Source organism: Macaca nemestrina, chromosome 20 (assembly GCF_043159975.1).
Source record: "Macaca nemestrina isolate mMacNem1 chromosome 20, mMacNem.hap1, whole genome shotgun sequence".
Taxonomy (NCBI): Eukaryota; Metazoa; Chordata; class Mammalia; order Primates; family Cercopithecidae; genus Macaca; species Macaca nemestrina.
The window spans coordinates 9,246,950-9,271,434 of record NC_092144.1 but is presented as its reverse complement, the minus strand read 5'-3'; the positions used below and the strand labels follow the sequence as shown (position 1 = coordinate 9,271,434).

General features: G+C 51.0%; 2 protein-coding genes and 1 pseudogene across 3 annotated transcripts; 2 read left to right on the top strand and 1 right to left on the bottom strand.

Annotated features, from left to right (window-relative positions):
• Positions 1 to 2,264: 2,264 nt before the first annotated feature.
• LOC105478562 (ubiquitin like 5) lies at positions 2,265 to 4,875 on the bottom strand. Of its 2 annotated transcripts, none has more exons than XM_011736121.3 (5): positions 4,720 to 4,875; positions 4,316 to 4,382; positions 4,036 to 4,119; positions 3,836 to 3,873; positions 2,265 to 2,418 (listed from the first exon to the last, which is right to left on the bottom strand). In XM_011736121.3, the coding sequence occupies exons 2-5, from the start codon at positions 4,369 to 4,371 to the stop codon at positions 2,375 to 2,377; spliced, it is 222 nt and encodes a 73-aa protein (XP_011734423.1). In that variant the 5' UTR covers positions 4,372 to 4,382; positions 4,720 to 4,875; the 3' UTR covers positions 2,265 to 2,374. The 2 variants fall into 2 exon arrangements, with proteins under 2 accessions (XP_011734423.1, XP_011734512.1); XM_011736210.3 differs by having other exon boundaries at positions 4,640 to 4,787.
• A 66-nt stretch (positions 4,876 to 4,941) lies between these two features.
• LOC139360238 (NADH dehydrogenase [ubiquinone] 1 alpha subcomplex subunit 3 pseudogene) lies at positions 4,942 to 9,316 on the top strand (annotated as a pseudogene).
• Positions 9,317 to 12,318: 3,002 nt separating this feature from the next.
• On the top strand, positions 12,319 to 21,627 carry LOC105478756 (F-box and leucine rich repeat protein 12). The gene is given in 4 exon segments (XM_011736417.3): positions 12,319 to 12,746; positions 12,857 to 12,929; positions 20,177 to 20,384; positions 20,387 to 21,627. Coding segments are annotated over 4 exon segments (981 nt in total). The 5' UTR covers positions 12,319 to 12,660; the 3' UTR covers positions 21,001 to 21,627.
• The last annotated feature ends 2,858 nt before the right edge of the window (positions 21,628 to 24,485 follow it).

Sequence of the window (24,485 nt, the reverse complement as noted above, 5' to 3'; positions counted from 1 at the left end):
TCAACCCTGTTTGTGTGTATTACATAGGCCCATATGCCCAGACCTACAAAAGTAGTTTCAAAATTGCTAAATCATGGCTGGCCTAAGGGCTCACACCTGTAATCCCAGCACCTTGGGAGGCTAAGACGGGCGGATCACTTGAGCTCAGGCGTTTGAGACTAGCCTGGTCAACATGGTGAAACCCCATCTCTGCTGGAAATACAAAAAATTAGCCAGGTGTGGTGGCTCCTGCCTGTAGTCCTAGGTACTTGGGAGGCTGAGGCAGGAGAATCGCTTGAACCTGGCAGGCAGAGGTTGTAGTGAGCCGAGATTGCATCATTGCACCCTAGCCTGGGCAAAAAGAGCAAAACTCCATCTCACAAAATAATAATAATCAAAAATAATAATTAAAAAAAATAAAGCATAGAAAAGCAAACTGTGGAATGGCATATAAATATTACAGAACATATAACTATCCCCGTATGATGAAAACTCTAGGTCATTTCAGAAAGTTTCTAGAGTCACTTAAATGTATTAATGCTCACCACTGGTGGGAGGAGTGGTATAAAGAAATAAGAAATTCAGGGCCGGGCGCAGTGGCTCACGCCTGTAATCCCAGCACTGTGGGAGGCTGAGGCGAACAGATCACGAGGTCAGGAGATCGAGACCATCATGGCTAACATGGTGAAACCCCAGCTCTACTAAAAAAATTAGCTGGGCGTGGTGGCGTGCACCTATAACTTCCAGCTACTCAGGAGGCTGAGGCAAAAGGATTACATGCTAAGGATCAATCAAAATTCAAATGTAGCTGGGCGCGGTGGCTCAAGCCTGTAATCCCAGCACTTTGGGAGGCCGAGACGGGCGGATCACGAGGTCAGGAGATGAGACCATCCTGGCTAACATGGTGAAACCCTGTCTCTACTAAAAATACAAAAAACTAGCCGGGCGAGGTGGCGGGCGCCTATAGTCCCAGCTACTCGGGAGGCTGAGGCAGGAGAATGGCGTGAACCCAGGAGGCGGAGCTTGCAGTGAGCTGAGATCCGGCCACTGCACTCCAGCCTGGGCGATAGAGCGAGACTCCGTCTCAAAAAAAAAAAGAAAATTCAAATCTAAGCCGGGCGCAGTGGCTCACGCCTGTAATCCCAGCACTTTGGGAGGCCGAGGCAGGCGGATCACGAGGTCGGGAGATCGAGACCATCCTGGCTAACTCGGTGAAACCCCATCTCTATGAAAAAAATACAAAAAATTAGCCGGGCGTGGTGGTGGGCACCTGTAGTCCCAGCTACCCGGGAGGCTGAGGCAGGAGAATGGCGTGAACCCGGGAGGCGGAGCTTGCAGTGAGCGGAGATCGCACCACTGCACTGCAGCCTGGGCTGACTCCATCTCAAAAAAAAAAAAAAAAAAATTCAAATCTAGTTGGTCTGACTCTTGAGGCTGAGCTCACGTAGCCACACTTAGAGTGCCACACTGTCTGCTATCACCTTATTTTTGTCTTGAAAAGAAGTGCCAGGGCCAAGCATGATGGCTCACACCTATAATCTCACTACTTTGGGAGGCCAAGGCTGGACGATCGTCTGAGGTCAGGAGTTCAAGACCATCCTGGGCAACACAGGGATACCCTGTCTCTACAAAAAATTTTACATGGTATGTAATCCCAGCACTCAAGTGAGGCAGGAGAATTGCTTGAATCCAGGAGGCAGAGCTTGCACTGCACTCCAGCCTGGGTGACAGAGCGAGACTCTGTCTCAAAAAAAAATAAAAATAAAAAAGTTTTAGCAGGCATGGTGGTACACACCGCCCAGCTACTTGGGAGGCTGATGCAGGAGGACTGTCTGAGTCCACTTCAGGGCTGCAGTGGGCTATGATCGCACCACTGCATTCCAGCCTGGGTGAAAGAGCAAGACCCTGTCTTAAAAAAAAAATGGTGCCAGGAACTGTGGATGTTTAAACATGCTTTAAACTCATCTATACCTCCTCAGGTCTGTGTGATTTCAGAATCTTAATTCCTAACAATTCCATCTACTGTCATGACCTGGAGGCTCTTTGGTCTATTAGGGTGACAATAATCCCAGCGTCTCTTGACCTTCAGACACCCAGAGCAAACCCCAGAGCTCTCTCTGGGCTCCTACACAGACTCCCAGCCTGCTGGTCTACTCTGCCCTCATGGATCCAGTTGATCTGGAGCTCTTATTTCAGCAGGTACATACTGATGGTGCAGTGATGACCTAACAGCGACCAATCCATCCATCACTAGACAGCTCTCATGCAAAGAGACAGCAACAAAGCAACATCTAAGTCTTTATTAAGGTGAGTTTTTACAAACAAGCATCTATCCCAGTGTGGGGGATGAGGATGGGAAAGGAGAGCAGGGCAGCAGGAAGATGAGGATTCTCATCTATTGGTAATAAAGCTCCAGGTTCATCCCATCGTGGATTTCATCTGAAGGAAAGGTGTTAAGGAATCCTGACTCTGGCTTCCATCCCCACCCCTCTCATCCATTCACAGCTGGGTCAGGGTGGCCTGAGGTCTCAGTTCAGGGCTAAGGAAGCCCATTTTGGACCAGGCCATTTTTATTCGGAGAGAACTGAAACTTTACCAAAAAATTTCTGGCTGGGTGCAGTGGCTCACGCCTGTAATCCCAGCACTTTGGGAAGCTGAAGCAGGTGGATCACTTGATGTCAGGAGTTTGAGACCAGCCTGGCCAACACTGTGATGTTTAAACACAGTGAAAACCCATCTCTACTAAAAATACAAAAAAGTTAGCTGGGTGTGGTGGTGGGCACCTGTAATCCCAGCTACTTGGAGGGCTGAGACAGGAGAATCGCTTACACCCAGGAGGTAGAGGCTGCAGTGAGCCAAGATTGTGCCACTGTACTCCAGCCTGGGCAACAACAGCAAAACTCCATCTCAAAAAAAAAAAAGTTTCTGTTCCTTCTAGGCCAAGTGTAGTGGCTCATGGCTATAATCCTAGCACTTTGGGAGGCCGAGGCGGGAGGATCACTTGAGGCCAGGAGTTCGAGACTAGCCTGGAAAATGTGGCAGAACCCCATCTCTACTAAAAATACAAAAACTAGCAAGGAGTGGTGGCACAGGCCTGTAATCCCAACTACTTGGGAGGCTGAGGCAGAATTGCTTGAACTCGGGAGGTGAAGGTTGCAGTGGACCAAGACCGCGCCACTGCACTCCAGCCTGGGCGACAGAGCGAGACTGTCTCAAAAAAATACATAAAATAAAAATTCAAAAAGTTTCTGTTCCTTCTGCACAATAGATATACCTAAGTCTCACCCCACCCTGACCTACTGTCCAGCACTCAGGTGGAGGTCAGTAATAAATATTTTGAACTTGAAGTCAAACTTTCACCAACTACCCTCTCCCCAACCAAATAATTACATAGCTCCCATGTTCTTCTTCTTCTTTTTTTTTTTTTTGAGACAGTCTTCGCTCTGTTGCCTAGGATGGAGTGCAGTGGCACGATGTCGGTTCACTGCAAGCTCCGCCTCCCCGGTTCAAGCCATTCTCCTGCCTCAGCCTCCCGAGCAGCTGGGACTACAGGCGCCCGCCACTATGCCCGGCTAATTTTTTTGTATTTTTTAGTAGAGACGGGGTTTCACCGTGTTAGCCAGGATGGTCTCGATCTCCTCACCTTATGATCCGCCTACCTCGGCCTCCCAAAGTGCCGGGATTACAGGCGTGAGCCACCGCGCCCAGCCTAGCTCCCACTTTCTAAGTGCTCACCATGTGCCACGTACTAAGTTAAACACTTAATAAACATTATCTCATGCAGACTTTAGTTTGGAACGAAGATAACCGAGGCTGGGTATGTAGATGCTTCCTCAAGAAGTCACACAAAGGATACAGTCCCCCAGAGACACGTGGTCCTTAAAAATCGTGTACCTAAGGAAAAGAGACATTTCAGAGATAAGGCTAAGTAGGCTCTTCAGCCTGGAGGCCGAATGAGGTAGCCCAGCCTAAGCAAAGGGCTGCTTGCAGCGCTCCCCCAAACCAAAACCTTCCGGCCTAGTCCAGTCCACCCAGTGGCTCTACTACTGCACTCACCACTTCTTCAGGACAATCTTGTTCCAACGGGTGCCAGTTTGGGCTGCAATCAGCTTCTTAAGGTCCCCGATAGTATCATCCGTGCTGGGCGCAGAGGAGTTAAGGCAAATGGGAGCGGTAGAACGAGGAAGAGGACATTCCAGGGCTGAATACCATCTGCCAGGACCCCATCCGCCCCCTCTCCCGGGTTTAACTAAAACCATCCGACAACAGATTGAGTTGCCTGCCTCACGCCAAGCACCCCTGCGAGTACCACTGCCTCTCGGCTGCCAATGGATACTTGCATTTAACGCGGACCTTCTTCCCCAGACGGTCGTTGCAAACAACCTCGATCATCCTAGCTGGAGCTACACAGAGCAGTGGGGTGGGAAGTAGCAAAATCAGAGCTTCGGGCGTCTCCCAGACCCAGAAGCCCCAGCCTACAAGTCTCCCAGTCCCAGGCCCTAAAATTCTCGGTTACTGAGCCTTCCGTTCTGCTCCCAACCCCCCGCACTCGAATACTCCCAGGCCAAGTCCCCTGTCCCAGGGCCGCGAACCCCAGGCAGCCGCGCATCCGCCCCTTCTCGACGCCTGAATGCCCTGACACAAAACTCCCTGGCCTCACCTCCCACCGACCCCAGACCCTGGGTGGCTGGGTCGCGACAGCTTTCCCCAACTCCGAGCCTCTCCGCTTGACCCCCTCACCTCGAATCGCCTCGAACCTGCCGACGCCACTAGCTCCTCACCCGAGCGCAGAACCCCGGCTGCAGTTGACGCTGGGAACCGGAAGCGGAAGTAAAAATGCGGGGCCGGAAGTCCCGCCCCTAGCCAGGCGGTGTGGTCAACACGGGCTCAGGTTCTTCCGGGTCTGCAGTCTGTTGTGTGTTTGCGGTTCACAAGTACGGTTTCCGTGACCCAAGGCTTGGCAGGGGGACGCCTGCGGTAGGCGCGTGGGGTAGAGAGGGGGGTCTTGGCGGGTGTGGGGCCGGGGAAAGGGCGTGGAGCGAGAGCCAGAGGTCCGGCGCTGGCCCCAGCTCTTTTTAAGTCATTGTTGCAGGGAGACTCGGTCACATGGTGGGACACCAGAGGGTCCCGGGGGTGGGGGCCCGAAGCCTCTTTATGCGGGTACTAGGAGCGAGGGCGGAGGGAGTAGGGGGAGCGAATTCTGCAGTCATCCCTTCTGACCCCCTGGGTTCATTCAGGGCTGGGCGTCGTGAGCATTTTGCTCACCTCTGCCCTCTGGCCATCGCATTCCCCCGGGATGCGGACTCCAGTCAATAGGCGAAGCTGGATCCTGGACTAGACTCTACGCTGCCCAATAGCTGCTGTTACCGCACAGTTGCAGGCTCTTGGTGCCCCGAACAAAAATTTGAACGAGTCACACAGAGATAGCAAAGCAGCAAGTTTATTAAGCACAGTATTCCACTCTCGGAGGGGAGAGCGGACTGACCTCTGCGAGATAAGATCAGCCCCAGCTTGGTGTAGTTTGGGTCTTTTTTTTTTTTCCCGACGTAGTCTCGCTGTGTTGCCCAGGCTGGAGTGCAATGGTGCGGTCTCGGCTCACTGCAGCCTTCGCCTTACGAGTAGCTGGGATTACAGGCGCCCGCCACCACGCCCGGCTAATTTTTGTAGTTTTTGTAGAGATGATGTTTCACCATGTTAGCCAGGCTTTTCTTCTTTTCCCAAGGCTGCCTAATCTGTAGCCAGTGTCTACCTTTTTGAATGATAGGTGTGTTGCTTAGTTACTTTGGCCCCTGTGCGCTTGAGGGCCGTCTTCATTCCATAATTTTAAGTACCTGCATGATATGCCATCCATATGTATGAGCGCTAATGAGCTGGTTATCCTTACGTTAAAGATACTTTTTGTGTTTAATGCGCATGCTTATGCCTAAAGAGCTGTTCCTTACTGGTTTGGTCCTGATTTCCCTGGCCATGGGATTTTTACTCAGTTTTTAATCTTCCTTTTGTTTTGTCTCCTCAGCTTCTGCCATTTATCTTGCTTCTTGCTCACCCGCCCCTTCACCTTGCTTCTGCTCTCTGGTTTTACTTATTTTGCCCTTTATCCAACGTTTAATTCCCTTTGCTCTTCTTCTGCTTCATTTTCTTTGTTCTCCTGCCTCACTGTCAGTCACCAACCTTAAATGCCTGCAAGGTAACTGGAAACTTTGGACAATTGCACAGTCTCCTGCATCTATATCTTTGGGGAGCACTCCGTAGATTCCAGGTTTGCGAGGGCTGGTGAGACAAGGGCCTTCCTTCCTCAATTCAGTCAATTTGTAAGCCAAAAAGTATCTGAGACAGGTCTCAAATCAATTGACAGGTTTATGTAGACAAGGTTAAGGACATGCCTGTAATCCCAGCACTTTGGGAGGCCAAGGTGGGCAGATCACGAGGTCAGGAGTTCGAGACTAGCCTGGCCAACATGGTGAAACCCCGTCTCTACTTTAAAAAAAAAAAAAAAAAAATTTAGCCAGGTGTGGTGGCGGGCACCTGTAATCCCAGCTACTTGGGAGACTGAGGCAGGAGAATCACTTGAACACTGGAGGCAGAGGTTGCAGTGAGCTGAGATCGCGCCACTGCACTCCATCCTGGGCAACAGAGCGAGGCTGTGTCTCAATTCTTTTTTTTGAGACAGAGTCTTGCTCTGTTGCCCAGGCTGGAGTGCAGTGGAACAAACTCAGCTCACTGCAACCTCTGCCTCCCTTGTGCAAGCGATTCTCTTGCCTCAGCCTCCTGAGTAGCTGGAATTACAGGCACGCACCACCACGCCTAGCTATTTTTTGTATTTTTAGTAAAGACACGGTTTCACCATGTTGTCCAGGCTGGTCTCGAACTGCTGACCTCAAGTGATCCACCCACCTCAACCTCCCAAAATGCTGGGATTACAGGCGTGAGCCACCATGCCCGGCCTATCATTTGCTTTTGAATGGCAGGATCCAGAGACTAAAACCACCTTTTACTATTGTTGAACTATACTGCTACAATGGTTTAAGAATTCTCCAATGCCGGAGACCAAGATGGCTGCGAGGCTCAGCGCCTTCCTCAAGAATGCCTGGGACAAGGAGCCAGTGCTGGTCGCGTCCTTTGTCATCGGGGGCCTCGCTATAATTATGCCCTCATTCAGCCCCTACTTCAAGTACTCCATCATGATCAATGAGGCCACACCCTACAACTACCCAGTGCCCGTCCGTGATGATGAGAACGTGCCGGACGTGCCCAGCCACCCCCAGGACCCTCAGGGCCCCAGCCTGGAGTGGCTGAAGAAACTGTGAGCACCTTCACTGACAGAGGCGGCCCCTCCCACGGCTCCCAATAAAAATGTGAAAACCAAAAAAAAAAAGAATTCTCCAATGCCAGCGCGGTGGCTCAAGCCTGTTTCTGGCACTTTGGTAGGCTGAGGTGGGCAGATCACCTGAGGCCAGGAGTTCAAGACCTGCCTGACCAACATGGAGAAACCCCATCTCAGCTAAAAATACAAAATTAGCCTGGCGTGGTGGTGCATGCCTGTGATCCCACCTACTCGGGAGGCTGAGGCAGAAGAATTGCATGAACCAGAGAGGTGGAGGTTGCGGTGAGTCGAGATAGTGCCATTGCACTCCAGCCTGGGCAACAAGAGAAACTCCCCGGATTACAGGCATGCACCACCACGCCTAGCTAATTTTGTATTTTTAGTAGTGACGGGGTTTCTCCATGTTGGTCAGACTGGTCTCGAACTCCCGACCTCAGGTGATGCGCTGGCCTTGGCCTCCCAAAGTGCTGGGATTACAGGCATGAACCACCATGCCCAGCCTCTCTTCTGTTTTTCTATTCTAAGGTCTCATAATGTTTAACCTGTGTACTTTGCTTAAAAATTCCAGAAACTGGCCTTGAAAATCTAAATATAGGCCAGGCGTGGTGGCTCACACCTGTAATCCTAGCACTTTGGGAGGCCAAGGCAGGCGGATTGCATGAGTTCAGGAGTTGGAGACCAGCCTGGGCAACACGGTGAAACCCCGTCTCTACTAAAATACAAAAAAATTAGCCAGGTATGGCGGCATGCATCTGTAGTCCCAGCTACTTGGGAGGCTGAGGCAGGAGAGTTCTCTTGAACCCAGGGGGCAGAGGTTGCAATGAGCTGAGGTCATGCCACTACACTCCGGCCTGGGAGACACAGTGAGACTCCCGTCTCCAAACGAAACCAAACCAAAAAAAGAAAATCTAAATATAAAACCAAAGTTGTGGAACGCCCCATCCCAGGGAAAGAATCTACAATCCTGTTTTGGTCAAGCTGACACCTGCCAGACCAGCAGGTGGCCCATTACTCAAATGGAAACCAGACATGCTGACTTGTGCATCTGAACTCCATTTCCTGACCCCTAGCTGTAGCTGTACCTCGGTAGAACACCCTTTTCTTTCCTGTCTTGATGATTGTTGGAGTACTCTGTAAGTTTCCCTAATAAATGCTTTGGACTGATTGCTCTGGTAATTGGTGTTTTCTTGAAATCCCCACTGGTCCCGTCTTGGGATGATTTAGGGCATTCCTTTGTGGGAACTCCCCTGCCTCTGCTTTTGGGGAGACTCCAGCCAGGACAAAACAGATTGGAAGGTCAAAAGTGAGCTGAGGGGGCTGAGGTGCCTGAGGAAGTTTAGAAGCAGCACATACTTGCATTCTCTTAGAAATCCTGGGTCACGGCCAGGCACAGTGACTCACACCTATAATCCCAACACTTTGGGAGGTCAAGGCGGGTGGATCACTTCAGGTCAGGAGTTTGAGACCAGCCTGGCCAATTGGCAAAACCCCATCTCTACTAAAACTACAAAAATGTGGTGGGCGTCTGTAATCCCAGCTAGTCAGGAGGCTGAGGCAGGAGAATCACTTGAACCTGCGAGGCAGAGGTTGCAGTGAGCGGAGATCGTGCCACTGCACTCCAGCCTGGGCAACAAAGTGAAACTCTGTCTGAAAACAAAGAAATACTGGGCCGGGCGCGGTGGCTCATGCCTGTAATCCCAGCACTTTGGGAGGCCGAGGTGGGTGGATGATGAGGTCAGGAGATCAAGACCATCCTGGCTAATACAGTGAAACCCCGTCTGTACTAAAAGTACAAAAAAATTAGCCATGTGTGGTGGCAGGCGCCTGTAGTCCCAGGAGGGGAGGCTGAGGCAGGAGAATGGCATGAACCTGGGAGGTGGAGTTTGCAGTGAGTCAAGATCCAGCCTGGGTAATAGTGCAAGACTCCATCTCAAAAACAAACAAAAAGAAAACAAATACTGGGTCACGCAAGCATTGACTATAGTTACCACTGCATGGTAGCATGGTAGGATTACTGAGAGTCTCATTCTCCCTTCTTTTTTTTTTAATTTTTTTTTTGAGACAGTGTCTTGCTCTGTCACCCAGGCTGGAGTGCATGGCACAATTATAGCTCACTGCAGCCTCCAATTCCTGGACTCCAGAGGACTCACCTCCTGGGACTTCAGGTGTGCACCACCATGCCTGGCTGATTTTTTTACTTTTTGGAGGGACACTGTCTCACTATGTTGCCCTGGCTGGTCTCAAACTCCTGGCCTCAAGTGACCCTCCCAAAGTGCTGGAATTACAGGCATGAGCGACCACACCCGGCCTAATTTTCCCACTTCGTGGTGTTTTTCCAGATTTCTGACACTGAACATATGTTACTTTTGTAATCACCGGGGGTGGAGAAGGAAATGTTTGCTTTTTCAAAATGTTCTAATTTCTTAGTGCTGGATTCAAAGATCCGCCAAGCACAGGGTCTTGGTGCTGAGCTGTGGGGTGAGGAGTTGGGAAAGGGATGAGGAGTACTGCTGAGGGAAGAGGAAAATGGGGCCAGGTGCCATTACATCACACCTGCAATCCCAGCACTGGGAGACCAAGGTGGTAGGTCACCTGAGGTCAGGAGTTCGAGACCAGCTTGGGCAACATTGCAAAACCCCGTCTCTACTAAAAATTAAAAAATTAGCCAGGTGTGGTGGCACACGTCTGTAGTTTCAGCTACCTGGGAGGTTGAGGCACAAGAATCACATGAACTTGGGAGATGGAGGTTGCAGTGAGCGAGATCACACTACACTCCAGCCTGGGGGACAGCCTGGGACTCTCTCTCAAAAAAAGAAAAAAAAGGTCGGGCACAGTGGCTCACGCCTGTAATCCCACTACTTTGGGAGGCCGAGGCGGCCAGATCACCTATCACCTGAGGTCAGGAGTTCAAAACCAGCCTGACCAACATGGTGAAACCCCATTTCTTCTCAAAATACAAAATTAGCTGGGCTTGGTGGCACATGCCTTAAATCCCAGCTACTTGGAAGGCTGAGGCAGGAGAATCGATTGAACCCGGGAGGCGGAGGTTGCAGGGAGCCAAGATTGCGCCATTGCACTCCAGCCTGGGCAACGAGAGCAAAACTGTGTCAAAATAATAAAGAAAAGAAAATAAATTAAAAAAAAAATAAAGTGGATCCTGGTACAAGGTTTGCAAGGTATGTAAGAATGTCTCCATTATTTTAAATGAACTCTTAAGTTCTGAGGAAACCCAGGCGGGGTCTTAAGGACTTTGTTTTACCTTCTAGCTTTTGCTTGAAGGCCCCACTTTCTCCAGGTCTTTAATTTTTTTTTTTTTTTTTTTTTTTTTTTTTTTTTTTGAGACGGAGTCTTGCTCTGTCGCCCAGGCTGGAATGCAGTGGTGCGATCTCGGCTCACTGCAAGCTCCGCCTCCTGGGTTCACGCTATTCTCCTGCCTCAGCCTCCCGAGTAGCTACACATTCATCAGAGCTACTGCAAGGTATTGGTGAAGACTCACTGCTGTGGTTGCACATGGAGACCTGGCCTGCTGTAGGAAGATCTGTTCTCGGAGCTGCTTTCCTTGGCAGGGGGCGGGGGGGATACTTTCCAGAAGGTGAAGTTTTGGGTCAAGACCCAAGGAGCAAGCTGGGCAGGCCCCTTCTACACTCTTGTTTCCTGGGTTCCTGGTCCAGAGGAAGGCTTGTATGTGGGTTTCTTTTTCTCTCACCTGACTAATTCCCTCCCTCTAGCCCTGTATGCTGGTGGTGCAGGAACCCCCTGTAACTGAGTGGGGATGGCGGGGAAGGGACATCTGGGTTCTGCCAAACTTAAAGGAACTCCCCTTCCCCTGCCAGAGTTCACAAGAAGGGAAGTAATCTTAGGGGTGGAGGCAGGTGCATAGGAGTTTCCTCCCCCCACTATCTGAGCACCTCAGCAGAGCTGGGGTGCACAAGTCCCATCTGCCACCCCAGAATTCAGTCTGATAATAGGAGGGCAACAAGCCAAGAAGACACACATAATGCAGCCATAAAAAAGAATGCAAGCAGCTGGGCATGGTGGCTCATGCCTGTAATCCTAGCACTTTGGGAGGCTGAAGCAGGAAGAACCTCTTGAGCCCAGGAGTTGAAGACCAGCCTGAGCAACGTGGCAAAACCCCGGCTCTACAAAAAAATACAAAAATTAGCCAGGCGTGGTGGCTCACACATGTAATCCCAGCATTCTGGGAAGCTGAGGCAGGTGGATCACTTGAGGTCAGAAGTTCGAGACCAGCCTGGCCAATATAGGGAAACCTCATCTCTAAAAATACAAAAAGTAGCCGGACATAATGGCTGGCGCCTGTAGTCCCAGCTACCCCGGAGGCTGAGGCAGGAGAATCACTTGAACCTGGGAGGCGGAGGTTGCAGTGAGCCGAGATTGTGCCACTGCACTCCAGCCTGGGTGACAGAGCAAGACTTCATCTCAAAAAACGAAACAAAAATTAGCCGGGCGTGTTGGCATGCGCCTACAGTCCCAGCTACTCGGGAGATTGAGGTGGAAGGATCACTTGAGCCCCAGAGGTTAAGGCTGCAGTGAGCTGTAATTTCGCCACTGCACTCCAGACTGGGTGACAGAGCGAGACCTTGTCTCAAAATTTAAAAAAAAAGAAAGAAAAGATAATGAAATCATGTCCTTTGCAGTCCCGACTACGTCTTCTCAGCTAGGTCCTTGTCGCCATCCCCGCCCCCAGGGTCTCGTCCCGCCCCAGCCTCGCCTTCCAGCGGTTGTCCGGACCTCTCCCGGCCCCGCAAGCCTCGTCCCGCCCTAGCCACACCTTCCAGGCGTGGTTCTCGTCTGCAGCCCCACCTAGGCCTCGCCCCGGCTTCCGGGCTTGGTCCTCGTCTCTAGCCCCGCCCCCGAGCCTCGCCCCAGCCCCGCCTTCCGGACTTGGGTCCGGTCTCTGGCTCCGTCCCTGAGCCTTGCCCAACTCCAGCCACGCCTTCCAGGCTCGGTCCTCGTCTCTAGCACCACCTCCGATACTCGCCCCACCCCAGCCACGCCTTTCGGACTTGGTCCTCGTCTCTAGCTCCGCCCCCGAGCTTCGCCTCACTCCAGCCCCGCCTTGCGGACTTGGTCTCAGTTCCCAGTCGCGGCCAAATCACGCCTCAGCCACGTCCCGCAAGACTCTCACTGCCTCAGTCACGCTTTCCAGTCTGGTTTCTGGTCCCCATCCGCGGCTGGTCCGGCCCTGGGACCCAATCACTGCCCAGCGAAAGGAAAGTCAAAGTCCTCTACCGGCTACGGGAAGGTCGCGGCCGCCGCCCTGTCAGCCGCCTCGGGGCCCCCGCGGGGACCCCCTCGGGTCTCCTTAACCGGAAGCGGAAGTGCGTGTCGGCGGGATCATGGCGACTTTGGTCGAACTGCCGGACTCAGTCCTGCTTGAGATCTTCTCTTACCTCCCGGTACGGGACCGGATCCGCATCTCCAGGTGCGGCCCCGCCTCCGGGGGGAAGGGCCGGGCGGAGGGCGCACCTGGGACCTGGAGATGCGATGTGGCCTGGGGCTGGGGTCGTTCTAACCGCGCGTCCCCTCCCCCAGGGTCTGTCACCGCTGGAAGAGGCTGGTGGACGACCGGTGGCTGTGGCGACATGTCGACCTGACGCTCTACACGGTAGGCATGGCTGGCCAGGCGGGCCTGGGCCGCGGTCGCGGTGCCCGGACCCGAAAGACCACCTCTCCCACCCTGGGACAGGTTGTCGGTACCCGGGCTGGGGATTTAGAGCCGGGTAGTCCTGGGCCTATCTCGGCATCATCGCTTACCTGCTCCTATTCTACCTCAGGGCCTCAATTTCCCCATCCCTGCAATGGGGATAAAGGACAGTACCTGCCTCACGGGACTATTGTGGGACTTCACTGAGATCATGCAGGGAAAGGGCTTAGAACAGTCTGGCACATATTTATCATTCGATAAATGCTAATTTATGACTATGTTATCAAGTTTTTGTTTTGTTTTTGAGACGGGGGTCTCCCTCTGCTGCTCAGGCTGGAGTGCAGTGGTGCGATTGTAGCCTCGACCTCCCAAACTCAAGCGATCCTCTCATGTCAGCCTCTTGAGTAGCTGGGACCACAGGCGCTCACCACTATACCCGCTAATCTTTTATTTTTTGTGGAGACAGAGTCTCACTATGTTGCCCAGGCTGGTCTCGAACTCCTGGGCTCAAGTGATCCTCCCGACTTAGCCTCCCAAAGTGCTCAGATTACAGGCATGAGCCACCGCAACTGGCCCACCCAAAACATTTAGAGATATATTTGTTACCCTTTTTGAAACTATTTTCATAGATAACTGCTATTATAAAGTGGATTTGCACCCTTCCTTTTACCTTACTTCATATGTGTGTGTCCATAAACAATTATAGTATTAGTAATGTATTTCTAAACTTCAGGTAATGCTGTTCTACTATTTAGATAGTGTTCTACTTTTAGACTATTTTACTGTATATATCCATCTGTAACTCCCTTTAATACAGTATTGCTTTTGAGGTTTTTTTTTTTTTGTTTTTTTTTTTTTTTTTTGAGACGGAGTCTCACGCTGTTGCCCAGGCTGGAGTGCAGTGGCGCGATCTCGGCTCACTGCAAGCTCTGCCTCCCGGGTTCCCGCCATTCTCCTGCCTCAGCCTCCTGAGTAGCTGGGACTACAGGCGCCCGCCACCGCGCCCGGCTAATTTTTTGTATTTTTAGTAGAGACGGGGTTTCACTGTGGTCTCGATCTCCTGACCTTGTGATCCGCCCGCCTCGGCCTCCCAAAGTGCTGGGATTACAGGCTTGAGCCACCGCGCCCGGCCGAGGTTATTTTTTTAAGGACAGTCTTGCTATGTTGCTCAGGATGGTCTCGAACTCTTGGACTCAAGTTGTCTCCCACCTCAAGTCTCCTGGAGTGTTGGGGTTACAGGTGTGAGCCACAGCGCCTGGCCTGATATTATGAAACTTAGAGTATTCTCAGTCATTGGTTTTGCAAGGAAAAGTTGATTCATCCATTGGTTTTGTGTGCATTTATGCTCTGCAGTTTATCTTTCTGTAATTTATTTTTTTGAGATGGATCTCACTCTGTAACCCAGGCTGGGGTGCAGTGGCGAAATGATAGCACACTGCAGCCTCAACCTCCGGGGCTCAAGCGATCTTCCTGCCTCAGCTTCCTGAGAAGATTCATTAGAACATGTTTCTTTCTCCCTTGGTTCATGATATAGTTTGGCTGTGTCCCCAACCAAATCTCAACTTCTCAATTTCTAAGCAGCAAAGCATTCAAGAGGTGACTTGGGTACTGTTAAAAGTATTCAGTTTTCTAAGGGAAGCAGAGCTGAAAAGTTTGGAAATTTGTAGCCTGACTATGTGATAGAAAAGAAAAACCCATTTTCTAGGGAGAAATTCAAGCCAGCTGTAGAAATTTACATAAGTAGCAAGGAATCTGATGGGCTATAGGGAAAATGTCTCCAGGCCATTTCAGAGACCTTCATGGCATTCCCCTCTCATCTCAGGCCTGGAAGCCCAGGAGGGAAAAGTGGTTTCCTGGGCCGGGCCCGGGGCCCCCATGCTGCATGCACCCTGGGACTTGGTGCCCTGTGTCCTAGCCGCTCCAGCTGTGGCTGAAAGGGGCCAATGTATAACTCAGGCTGTGGCTTCAGAGGGTGGAAGCCCCAAGTCTTGGCAACTTCCACGTGATCTTGAGCCTGCTGGTGCACAGAAGCCAAGAACTGAGGTACGGGGCCGTGCACAGTGGCTCACGCCTATAATCCCAGCACTTTGGGATGCCAAGGCAGGCGGATCACTTGAGGTCAAGAGTTTGAGACCAGCCTGGCCAACATGGTGAAACTCCATCTCTACTAAACATACCACAAATGCGTGGTGGCACATGCTTGTAATCCTAGCTACTTGCGAGGCTGAGGCAGGAAAATCGCTTGAACCCGGGAGGCAGAGGTTGCAGTGAGTCGAGATCATGCCATTACACTCCAGCCTGGGTGACAAGAGCGAAACTCCATCTCAAGAAAAAAAAAAAGAAAAAAAAAAGAATTGAAGTTTGGGAACTTCTGCCTAGATTTCAGAAGATGTATGAAAACGCCTGGATGTCCAGGCAAAAGTTTGCTACAGGGGTGGGGCCCTCATGGAGAGCCTCTGCTAGGGCAGTGTGGAAGGGAAATGTGGGGTCAGAGCCCCCACCAGAGTCCCTACTGGGGCACTGCCTAGTGGAGCTGTGAGAAGAGGGCCACTGTCCTCCAGATTCCAGAATGGTAGATCCACCCACAGCTTGCACCATGCACCTGGAAAAGCTTCAGACACTGAACGCCAGCCTGTGAAAGCAGCCGGGAGGGAGGCTATACCTTGTAAACCCACGAGGGGCCGAGCTGCCCAAGACCATGGGAACTCACCTCTTGCATCAGTGTGACCTGGATGTGAGACCTGGAATCAAAGGAGATCATTTTGGAGCTTTAAAATTTGACTGCCCCACTGGATTTCAGACTTGCATGGGGGAACCCCTTTGTTTTGTCCAGTTTCTCCCATTTGGAATGGCTGCATTTACCCAATACCTGTACCCCCATTGTATCTAGGAAGTAACTAGCTAGCTTTTGATTTTACAGGCTCATAGGTGGAAGGGACTTGCCTTGTCTCAGATGAGACTTTGGATTGTGGACTTTTGGATTAATGCTGAATGAGTTAAGACTTTGGAAGACTGTTGGGAAAGCATGATTGGTTGTGAAATGTGAGGACATGAGACTTGGAGGGACCAGGGGTGATATGATATGGATTGGCTGTGTCCCCACCCAAATCTCAACTTGAATTTTATTTCCCAGAATTCCCATATGTTGTGAGAGGGACCCAGGGGGAGATAATTGAATCATAGGGGCTGGTCTTTTGCATGCTATTCTTGTGATAGTGAATAAGTCTCACGAGATCTGATGGGTTTATCAGGGGTTTCCACTTTTGCTTCGTTCTCATTTTCTCAATTTTTTTTTTTTTTTTTTTTTTTTTTTGAGATGGAGTCTTGCTCTGTTGCCAGGCTGGAGTGCAGTGGCACGATCTTGGCTCACTGCAACCTCTGCCTCCTGGGTTCAAGCGATTCCCCTGCCTCAGCTTCCTGAGTACCTGGCACTGCAGGTGCGTGCCACCACACCAAGCTAATTTTTTGTATTTTTTAAATTATTTATTTATTTTTCTTTGAGACAGAGTCTTGCTCTGTCACCAGGCTGGAGTGCAGTGGTGCAATCTCAGCTCACTGGAACCTCTGCCTCCCGTGTTCAAGCAATTATCCTGCCTCAGCCTCTCAAGTAGCTGGGACTACAGGCGTGTGCCACCACACTTGGCTAATTTTTTTTTGTATTTTAGTAGAGATGGGGTTTCGTCATGTTGGCCAGGATGGTCCCAATCTCCTGACCTCGTGATCTGCCCGCATCGGCCTTCCAAAGTGCTGGGATTACAGGTATGAGCCACCGCACCTGGCCTTCTTTCTCATTTTCTCTTGCCACCGCTACGTAAGAAGTGCCTTTCGCCTCCCGCCGTGATTTTGAGGCCTGCCCAGCCGTGTGGAACTGTAAGTCCCATTAAACCTCTTTTTCTTACCAGTTTCAGGTATGTTTTTATCAGCAGCATGAAAATAGACTAATACAGTTTGTATTACATGGGTTTACATATGCACGTATAAAAGGCAAATGCAAGCATGCTTTCTTAAGGATTGATAATAAGCTATTTTCTTTCAGTGAATGGAAGAGCTTGATGTAGAAACACCTTTTTGGCCGGGCGCGGTGGCTCACTCCTGTAATCCCAGCGCTTTGGGAGGCTGAGGCGAGCAGATCACTTGAGATCGGGTGTTTGAGACCAGCCTGACCTGCATAGAGAAATCCCATCTCTACTAAAAATACAAAATTAAGGCCAGGCATGGTGGCTCATGCCCGTAATCCCAGCACTTTGGGAGGCCTTGGTGGTCGAATCACGAGGTCAGGAGATCAAGACCATCCTGGCTAACATAGTGAAACCCCATCTCTACTAAAAATACAAAAGAAAGCACAGCCGGGTGTGGTGGCACATGCCTGTAGTACCAGCTACTTGGGAAGCTGAGGCAGGAGAATTGCTTGGATCTGGGAGGCGGAGGTTGCAGTGAGCTGAGATCACACCATTGCACTCCAGCCTGGGCAACAGAGAGAGACTCCGTCTCAAAAAAAAAAACAAAAATACAAAATTAGCCAGGCATGGTGGCACATGCCTGTAATCCCAGCTACTCGGGAGGCTGAGGCCAGAGAATCGCTTGAACCCAGGAGGCGGAGGTTGTGGTGACCGAGATCGTGCCACTGCACTCCAGCCTGGGCAACAAGAGCAAAACTCCATCTCAAAAAAAAAGAAAAGAAAAGAAACACCTTTGTAAGCACACATGAAGAATATGTTATTAGACAATTTTCCTTTTTCCATTAGGCCCTATGATGTCAAGTAGAGAAATCCAGCAATAAAAGGCAGATGTAAGCATGCTATTTTTTTCTTTTTAAGATAACATGTACTTATAATAATGAAATGCCCAGTGCTATCAATTATGTATGCTTTTTATTTTCTACTAAGTCTAACTTCCCAGGGTTGATTTTTGCAGCTTCCACTGTACCAGGCTGTGATTTTTTTGAGACGGAGTTTCGCTTTTGTTGCCCAGGCTGATACAATGGCACAATCTCGGCTCATCGCAACCTCTGCCTCCCAGGTTCAAGAGATTCTTCTGCCTCAGCCTCCCAAGTAGCTGGGATTACAGGCATGCACTATCACACCTGGCTAATTTTGTATTTTTAGTAGAGACGGGATTTCTCCATGTTGGTGAGGCTGGTCTTGAACTCCTGACCTCGGGTGATCCGCCTGCCTCAGCCTCACAAAGTGCTAGGCTTGAGCCACCACTCCTGGCTGTGATTTTTTTTTTTTTTTTTTTTTTGAGACAGAGTCTCACCCTGTCGCCCAGGCAGGAGTGCAGTGGTGTGATCTCAGTTCACTGCAGCCTCCACCTCCCAGAGCTGGTTCTCATGCCTTCGCCTCCTAAGTAACTGGGACTACAGGTCCCTGCTACTTTGCCCAACTATTATTTTTATTTTTAGTTTTAGTTTTTTGTTTATGTTTTGAGGCAGAGTTTCACTCTTGTCACCTAGGCTGGAGCGCACTGGTGCAATCTTGGCTCACTACAACCTCTGCCTCCTGGGTTCAATCAATTCTCCTGCCTCAGCCTCCCAAGTAGCTAGGAATACAGGCGCCCACCACCACGCCCAGCTAATTTTTGTTTTTGTTTTTTTTTTTTTTTTTTTTTGAGACGGAGTCTTGCTCTGTAGCCCGGGCTGGAGTGCAGTGGCCGGATCTCAGCTCACTGCAAGCTCCGCCTCCCGGGTTTACGCCATTCTCCTGCCTCAGCCTCCGGAGTAGCTGGGACTACAGGTGCCCGCCACTTCGCCCGGCTAGTTTTTTGTATTTTTAGTAGAGACGGGGTTTCACAGTGTTAGCCAGGATGGTCTCGATCTCCTGACCTCGTGATCCGCCCGTCTCGGCCTCCCAAAGTGCTGGGATTACAGGCTTGAGCCACCGCGCCCGGCCATTGTATTTTTAGTAGAAACGGGATTTCACCATTTTGGCCAGGCTGGTCTCAAACTCCTGACCTCGAGCGATCCACCCACCTCAGCCTTCCAAAGTGCTGAGATTATAGGTGTGAGCCACCGTGCCTGGCTTTCTAAAATTTTTAGTAGAGACAGGATTTCGCCACGTTGCCCAGGCTGGTCTTGAACTCCTGAGCTCAGGCAATCCACCCACCTTGACCTCCAAAGTGCTGGGATTACAGGTGTGAGCCACCGTGCCCAGCCTTTTCATTTGTTGTTTTGTTTTTTTAACATAGACCTAATTTACTCTGGGTAGTTTTCACCTTTTAAAATTTTATTCTGTGTTGCTTATTTCTACTGGAGGTGATCATTAAACAACAGGTAAAATGTCAATGAGTTGTTTTGCTCTCTTTCTTAGTCCAGAAAAATGGTAAGAATCTATTGCTAAAGGTAGATTCTGTTAGTATCTTTTTCCCCCCAGCAGATTTATCCTTTTTTTTTTTTTTTTTCTTTTTTTGAGACGGAGTCTCATTCTATCACACAGGCTGGATTGCAGTGGCGCGATCTCAGCTCACTGCAACCTCTGTCTCCTGGGTTCAAGCGATTCTCTTGCCTCAGCCTCCTGAGTAGCTGGGATTACAGGCACTCGCCACCACGTCCAGCTAATTTTTGTATTTTTGGTAGAGACATGGTTTCACCATGTTGGCCAGGCTGGTCTTAAACTCCTGACCTCAAATGATCTACCCACCTCGGCCTCCCAAAGTGCTTGGATTAGGCATGAGCCAGTGCGCCTGGCCCCCACCAGATTTATTCTAAGTGGCCGAGTGCAGTGGCTCATGACTGTAGACCCAGCACTTTGAGGGGCTGAGATGGGAGGATCGCTTGAATCCAGGAGTTGGAGACCGGCCTGGGCAACGTAGCAAGACCTCGTCTCTACTAAAAATCACAAAAATTAGCTGGGCATGTGTCAGAAGTCCCAGCCACTTGGGAAGCTGAAATGGGAGAATCACTTGAGCCTAGGAAGTCCAGGCTGCAGTGAGCCATTATCTCACCACTGCACTCTAGCCTGGGTGACAGAGCAAGACCCTGTCTCAAAAAAAAAAAAAAAAAAAGATTTGTTCAAAGCCCTAGCAGGCAAGATGGTGCACTCAAACCGTCTTGTTGAACCTGGGGAGGTTGAACCTGGGGAGGAGACTGGCTAGGGAAGGGCAGAAGCAGGGCACCAGAATCCCCCACCCTGGGGATGTGTGTCTCCAGCCCAGCAGGGGCCTTGGAAACTCCATACCTCTCACTGTGTCACCCCAATCCCTGGCTCTTACAGATGCGACCTAAAGTCATGTGGCACCTCCTTCGAAGGTACATGGCATCCCGGCTCCATTCCCTGCGGATGGGTGGCTACTTGTTCTCTGGCTCCCAGGCCCCCCAGTTGTCCCCTGCTCTGTTGAGAGCCCTGGGCCAGAAATGCCCCAACCTGAAGCGCCTCTGCCTACACGTGGCCGACCTGAGCATGGTGCCCATCACCAGCCTGCCAGCACCCTGAGGACCCTGGAGCTGCACAGCTGCGAGATCTCTATGGCTTGGCTCCACAAGCAGCAGGAGGACCCCACCGTGCTGCCCCTGCTCGAATGCATCGTGCTGGACCGCGTCCCCGCCTTCCGCGACGAGCACCTGCAGGGCCTGACGCGCTTCCGGGCCTTGCGCTCGCTGGTGCTGGGTGGCACCTACCGTGTGACTGAGACAGGGCTGGATGCTGGCCTGCAGGAGCTCAGCTATCTGCAGAGGCTCGAGGTGCTGGGCTGCACCCTGTCTGCTGACAGCACCCTGCTGGCTATCAGCCGCCACCTCCGAGATGTGCGCAAGATCCGGCTGACCGTGAGGGGCCTCTCTGCCCCTGGCCTGGCTGTCCTGGAGGGAATGCCGGCCTTGGAGAGTCTGTGCCTGCAGGGTCCCCTCATCACCCCGGAAATGCCCTCCCCCACTGAAATCCTCTCCTCCTGCCTCACTATGCCCAAGCTCAGAGTCCTTGAGCTACAGGGGCTGGGCTGGGAGGGTCAGGAGGCGGAGAAGATCCTGTGTAAGGGGCTGCCCCACTGTATGGTCATTGTCAGGGCCTGCCCCAAAGAGTCTATGGACTGGTGGATGTAACTACTCCACCTGTCCCTGGGAGCCATCCTAGCTTTCATCGTTGAGCCCCAGACCCTCTGAGCAGCACTTTGAAGAGGGTAGATAATCAGACTTGAGGAAATTGAAAGCCCCAGGTTGACAGAACAGAGGCCTAGGGACCTCCAGACCATTGGAATCACTGTTTGCCAGCTGTGTGGCCTTGGTCATATCATCAACCTCTGGGAAGCCTAGTTCCCACATCTGGAAATAAGGATGATCATAGCTACCTCATGGTTACATTGCAAAGCCTTACTCAAAAAGCTCCCAGCCTCCAGAGGCTCTCGATGAAGAGTCACCTTCACGGTCGTCCTCAGGAACAGGACGGATGAAGAAGGGGTGAGGTTAAGACTTAGGGGCACCCGAGGGGCTGAGCCCCCTTATGAGTACCCAAGAAGGACTGTCTATGCATGCACACCCACAAGCCTATATCCCATTTGTATACCTACACGCACGCAAGAGACGCGGAGAGATAGGCAACGCAGACTCGCTATTCAATGATTGATATGCTCATAAAAGCTCTCAATTCTATTTTCTGTATTTTGTATGCTGTATTTTCCAAGACATATTATTTTGCTATTAAAGAAAAAAATCATTTTTTTTTCCCAAGAAGTATTCACTTTATTCATTCAACCAATGTGTCTTGAGCTTCTACTATTTTGCAGGCACTATTTTAGGTTCTGGGAAACTGGGCCACAACAATGAACAAAACTGACAAGACCCTGCCCTCATAGATCTCATAGAGGAGAAGACAGGACAACAAACAGGTAAACCAATCCATGTTTTAATTTTTTTGGGCAGGAACAGAGTGTCACTCTGTCACTCAGGCCGGAGTGCAATGGTGCGATCTCGGCTCACTGCACCCTCCACCTCCTGGGTTCAAGTGATTCTCCTGCCTCAGCCTCCCGAGTAGCTGGGATTACAGGCGCCTGCCACTATGCCTAGATAATTTTTTGTATTTTTAGTAGAGATGGGGTTTCACCATGTTGGTCAGGCTGATCTCAAACTCCTGACCTCATGATCTGCCTGCCTTGGCCTCTCAAAGTGCTGGCATTACAGGTGTGAGCCACTACGCCTGGCCACCATGTTGTAATTTTGGAGACTCTGAGCCAATACACCAGGGTCATGTAATGGAACCACACTTGCATGGTTAAGTGAGCAGGGCAGGCCTCTGTGCTGAGATCTGAGAGGTGAAGAGAAAGCAAAAGTCAGAAGAGCTAGGGGAAAAGAGGGAAGGCCAGCACAGCTGAGAATGAACTTGGCATTTTCCAGAAACGGAAAGCAGGTTGTGTGGCAGAATGAGCAGGGGGAAGAGCTGTCTAAAGTGAGGTCAGGGCCAGGCATGGTGGCTCACATGTGTAATCCCAGCACTTTGGGAGGCTGAGCTGGGTGGATGACTTGAGCCCAGGAGTTCAAGGCCAACCTGGGACATCTGAGGCAGGCGAATCACTTTGAGTTCAGGAATTCGAGACCAGCTTGGTGAAACCCTATTTCTACAGAAAAAATTAGCCAGGTGTGGTGGTGTGTATCTACCCAGCTACTCCCTGGTTTCCCAACTATTCAGGAGGCTGAGGTGAGAGGATTGCTTAAGCCTGGGACTTGGAGGTTGCAGTGAGCTGTGATCACCACTGCACTCCAGCCTGGGTGACAGCGTGAGACCCTGGTCTCAAAAAAATAAAATAAACAAAAGGAGATAATGGGAACAGGAGTGGGCAGGGCCTCGCAGGTGGCTCAGGCTTTAGGGGTTCAGTAAGTAACAACTCCTTTTCCTGCCTTTCGAGTCTGAACCACTTGAAAGATGCAGGTGTCAGATTGTAATCGTGGGCGCCCACCCCTGAGATGAGCGTTGCTGTGTGTGGCTAAGCCCCGGCTCTATGGGTTCACTGCCGGCCTAGCAGGCCAGGATGCCTCCTCTGGTACTTAGACCCAGGTTGGAGAAGAGGGCTGAGCTGGGTACACTTGGTTTCTTATTCCAAACTCACCCATCAGAGAAGAGCCGGAGGTGTTCCTCCCATGCTCTTCCCACTCAGAGTTGCAGTAGAAATTCCTTCTCTCTCTCTTTTTTTTTTTTTAAATTGAGTCTCGCTCTGTCATCCAGGCTGGAGTACAGTGGCACAATCTCATCTCACTGCAACCTCCGCTTCTCAAGATCAAGCGATTCTCCTGCCTCAGCCTCCTAAATAGGTGGGATTACAGGCATGCACCACCATGCCCGACTAATTTTTGTATTTTTAGTAGAGCCGGAGTTTCACCATATTGGTCAGGCTGGTCTCAAACTCCTGACCTTGTGATCTGCCTGCCTCAGCATCCCAAAGCGCTGGGATTACAGGTGTGAGCCACCGCACCTGACTTTTTTTTTTTTTTTTTTTAATAGAGATGGTGCCAGGCATGGTGTGTCCCATGCCTGTAATTCCAGCATTTTGGGACACCAAGGCGGGAGGATCATCTGAGGTCAGGAGTTGGAGACCAGCCTGGCCAACATGGTGAAACCCTGTCTCTACCAAAACTACAAAGATTAACTGGACCTGGTGGCACATTCCTATAATCCCAGCTACTCAGGAGGCTGAGGCAGGAGAATCGCTTGAACCCTGGAGAGGGAGGTTGCAGAGAGCCGAGATCGTGCTGCTGCACTCCAGCCTGGGCAACAGGGCGAGACTGTTTCTTTTTTTTTTTTTTTTTTTTTTTTTTTTGAGACGGAGTCTCGCTCTGTCACCCAGGCTGGAGTACAGTGGCCGGATCTCAGCTCACTGCAAGCTCCGCCTCCCGGGTTCACGCCATTCTCCTGCCTCAGCCTCCCGAGTAGCTGGGACTACAGGCGCCTGCCACCTCGCCCGGCTAAGTTTTTGTATTTTTAGTAGAGACGGGGTTTCACTGTGTTAGCCAGGATGGTCTCGATCTCCTGACCTCGTGATCCGCCCGTCTCGGCCTCCCAAAGTGCTGGGATTACAGGCTTGAGCCACCTCGCCCGGCCGAGACTGTTTCAAAAATAAATAAATATAGATAGATAGATAGATAGCGAGAAAGAGAGAGAGAGACAGGGGTCTCCTTATGTTGCCGAGACTGGTCTCGAACTCCTGGGCTGAAGCCATCCTACTTCAGCCTCCCAAGTAGCTGGGACTACAGGAATGTGCCATCACGCCTGGCTAATTTTTATTTTTTGTAGAGATGGGGTCTCACTATGTTGCCCAGGCTGGTCTCTAACTCCTAAGTGCAAATAATCCTCCTGCCTTGGCCTGCCAAAGTACTGGGATTACAGGCATGAGCAGCCTCACCTGAAATTCCTTCTCCATCTGGTCACACGAGGACTAGGGTATGAGTGTGCCCCTGATGTGGCCGTAGTCAGGGTCTGATTGTCCAGTGCTGTGACCAACCCCAGCAGCTCCAGCCCAGGACATCTGGGGGCTGGGTTGAACCAGGTGGAAACAGAGAGATTGGTGAAGTCTCAGAGCCTGTGGGGGCAAGGAGGGAAA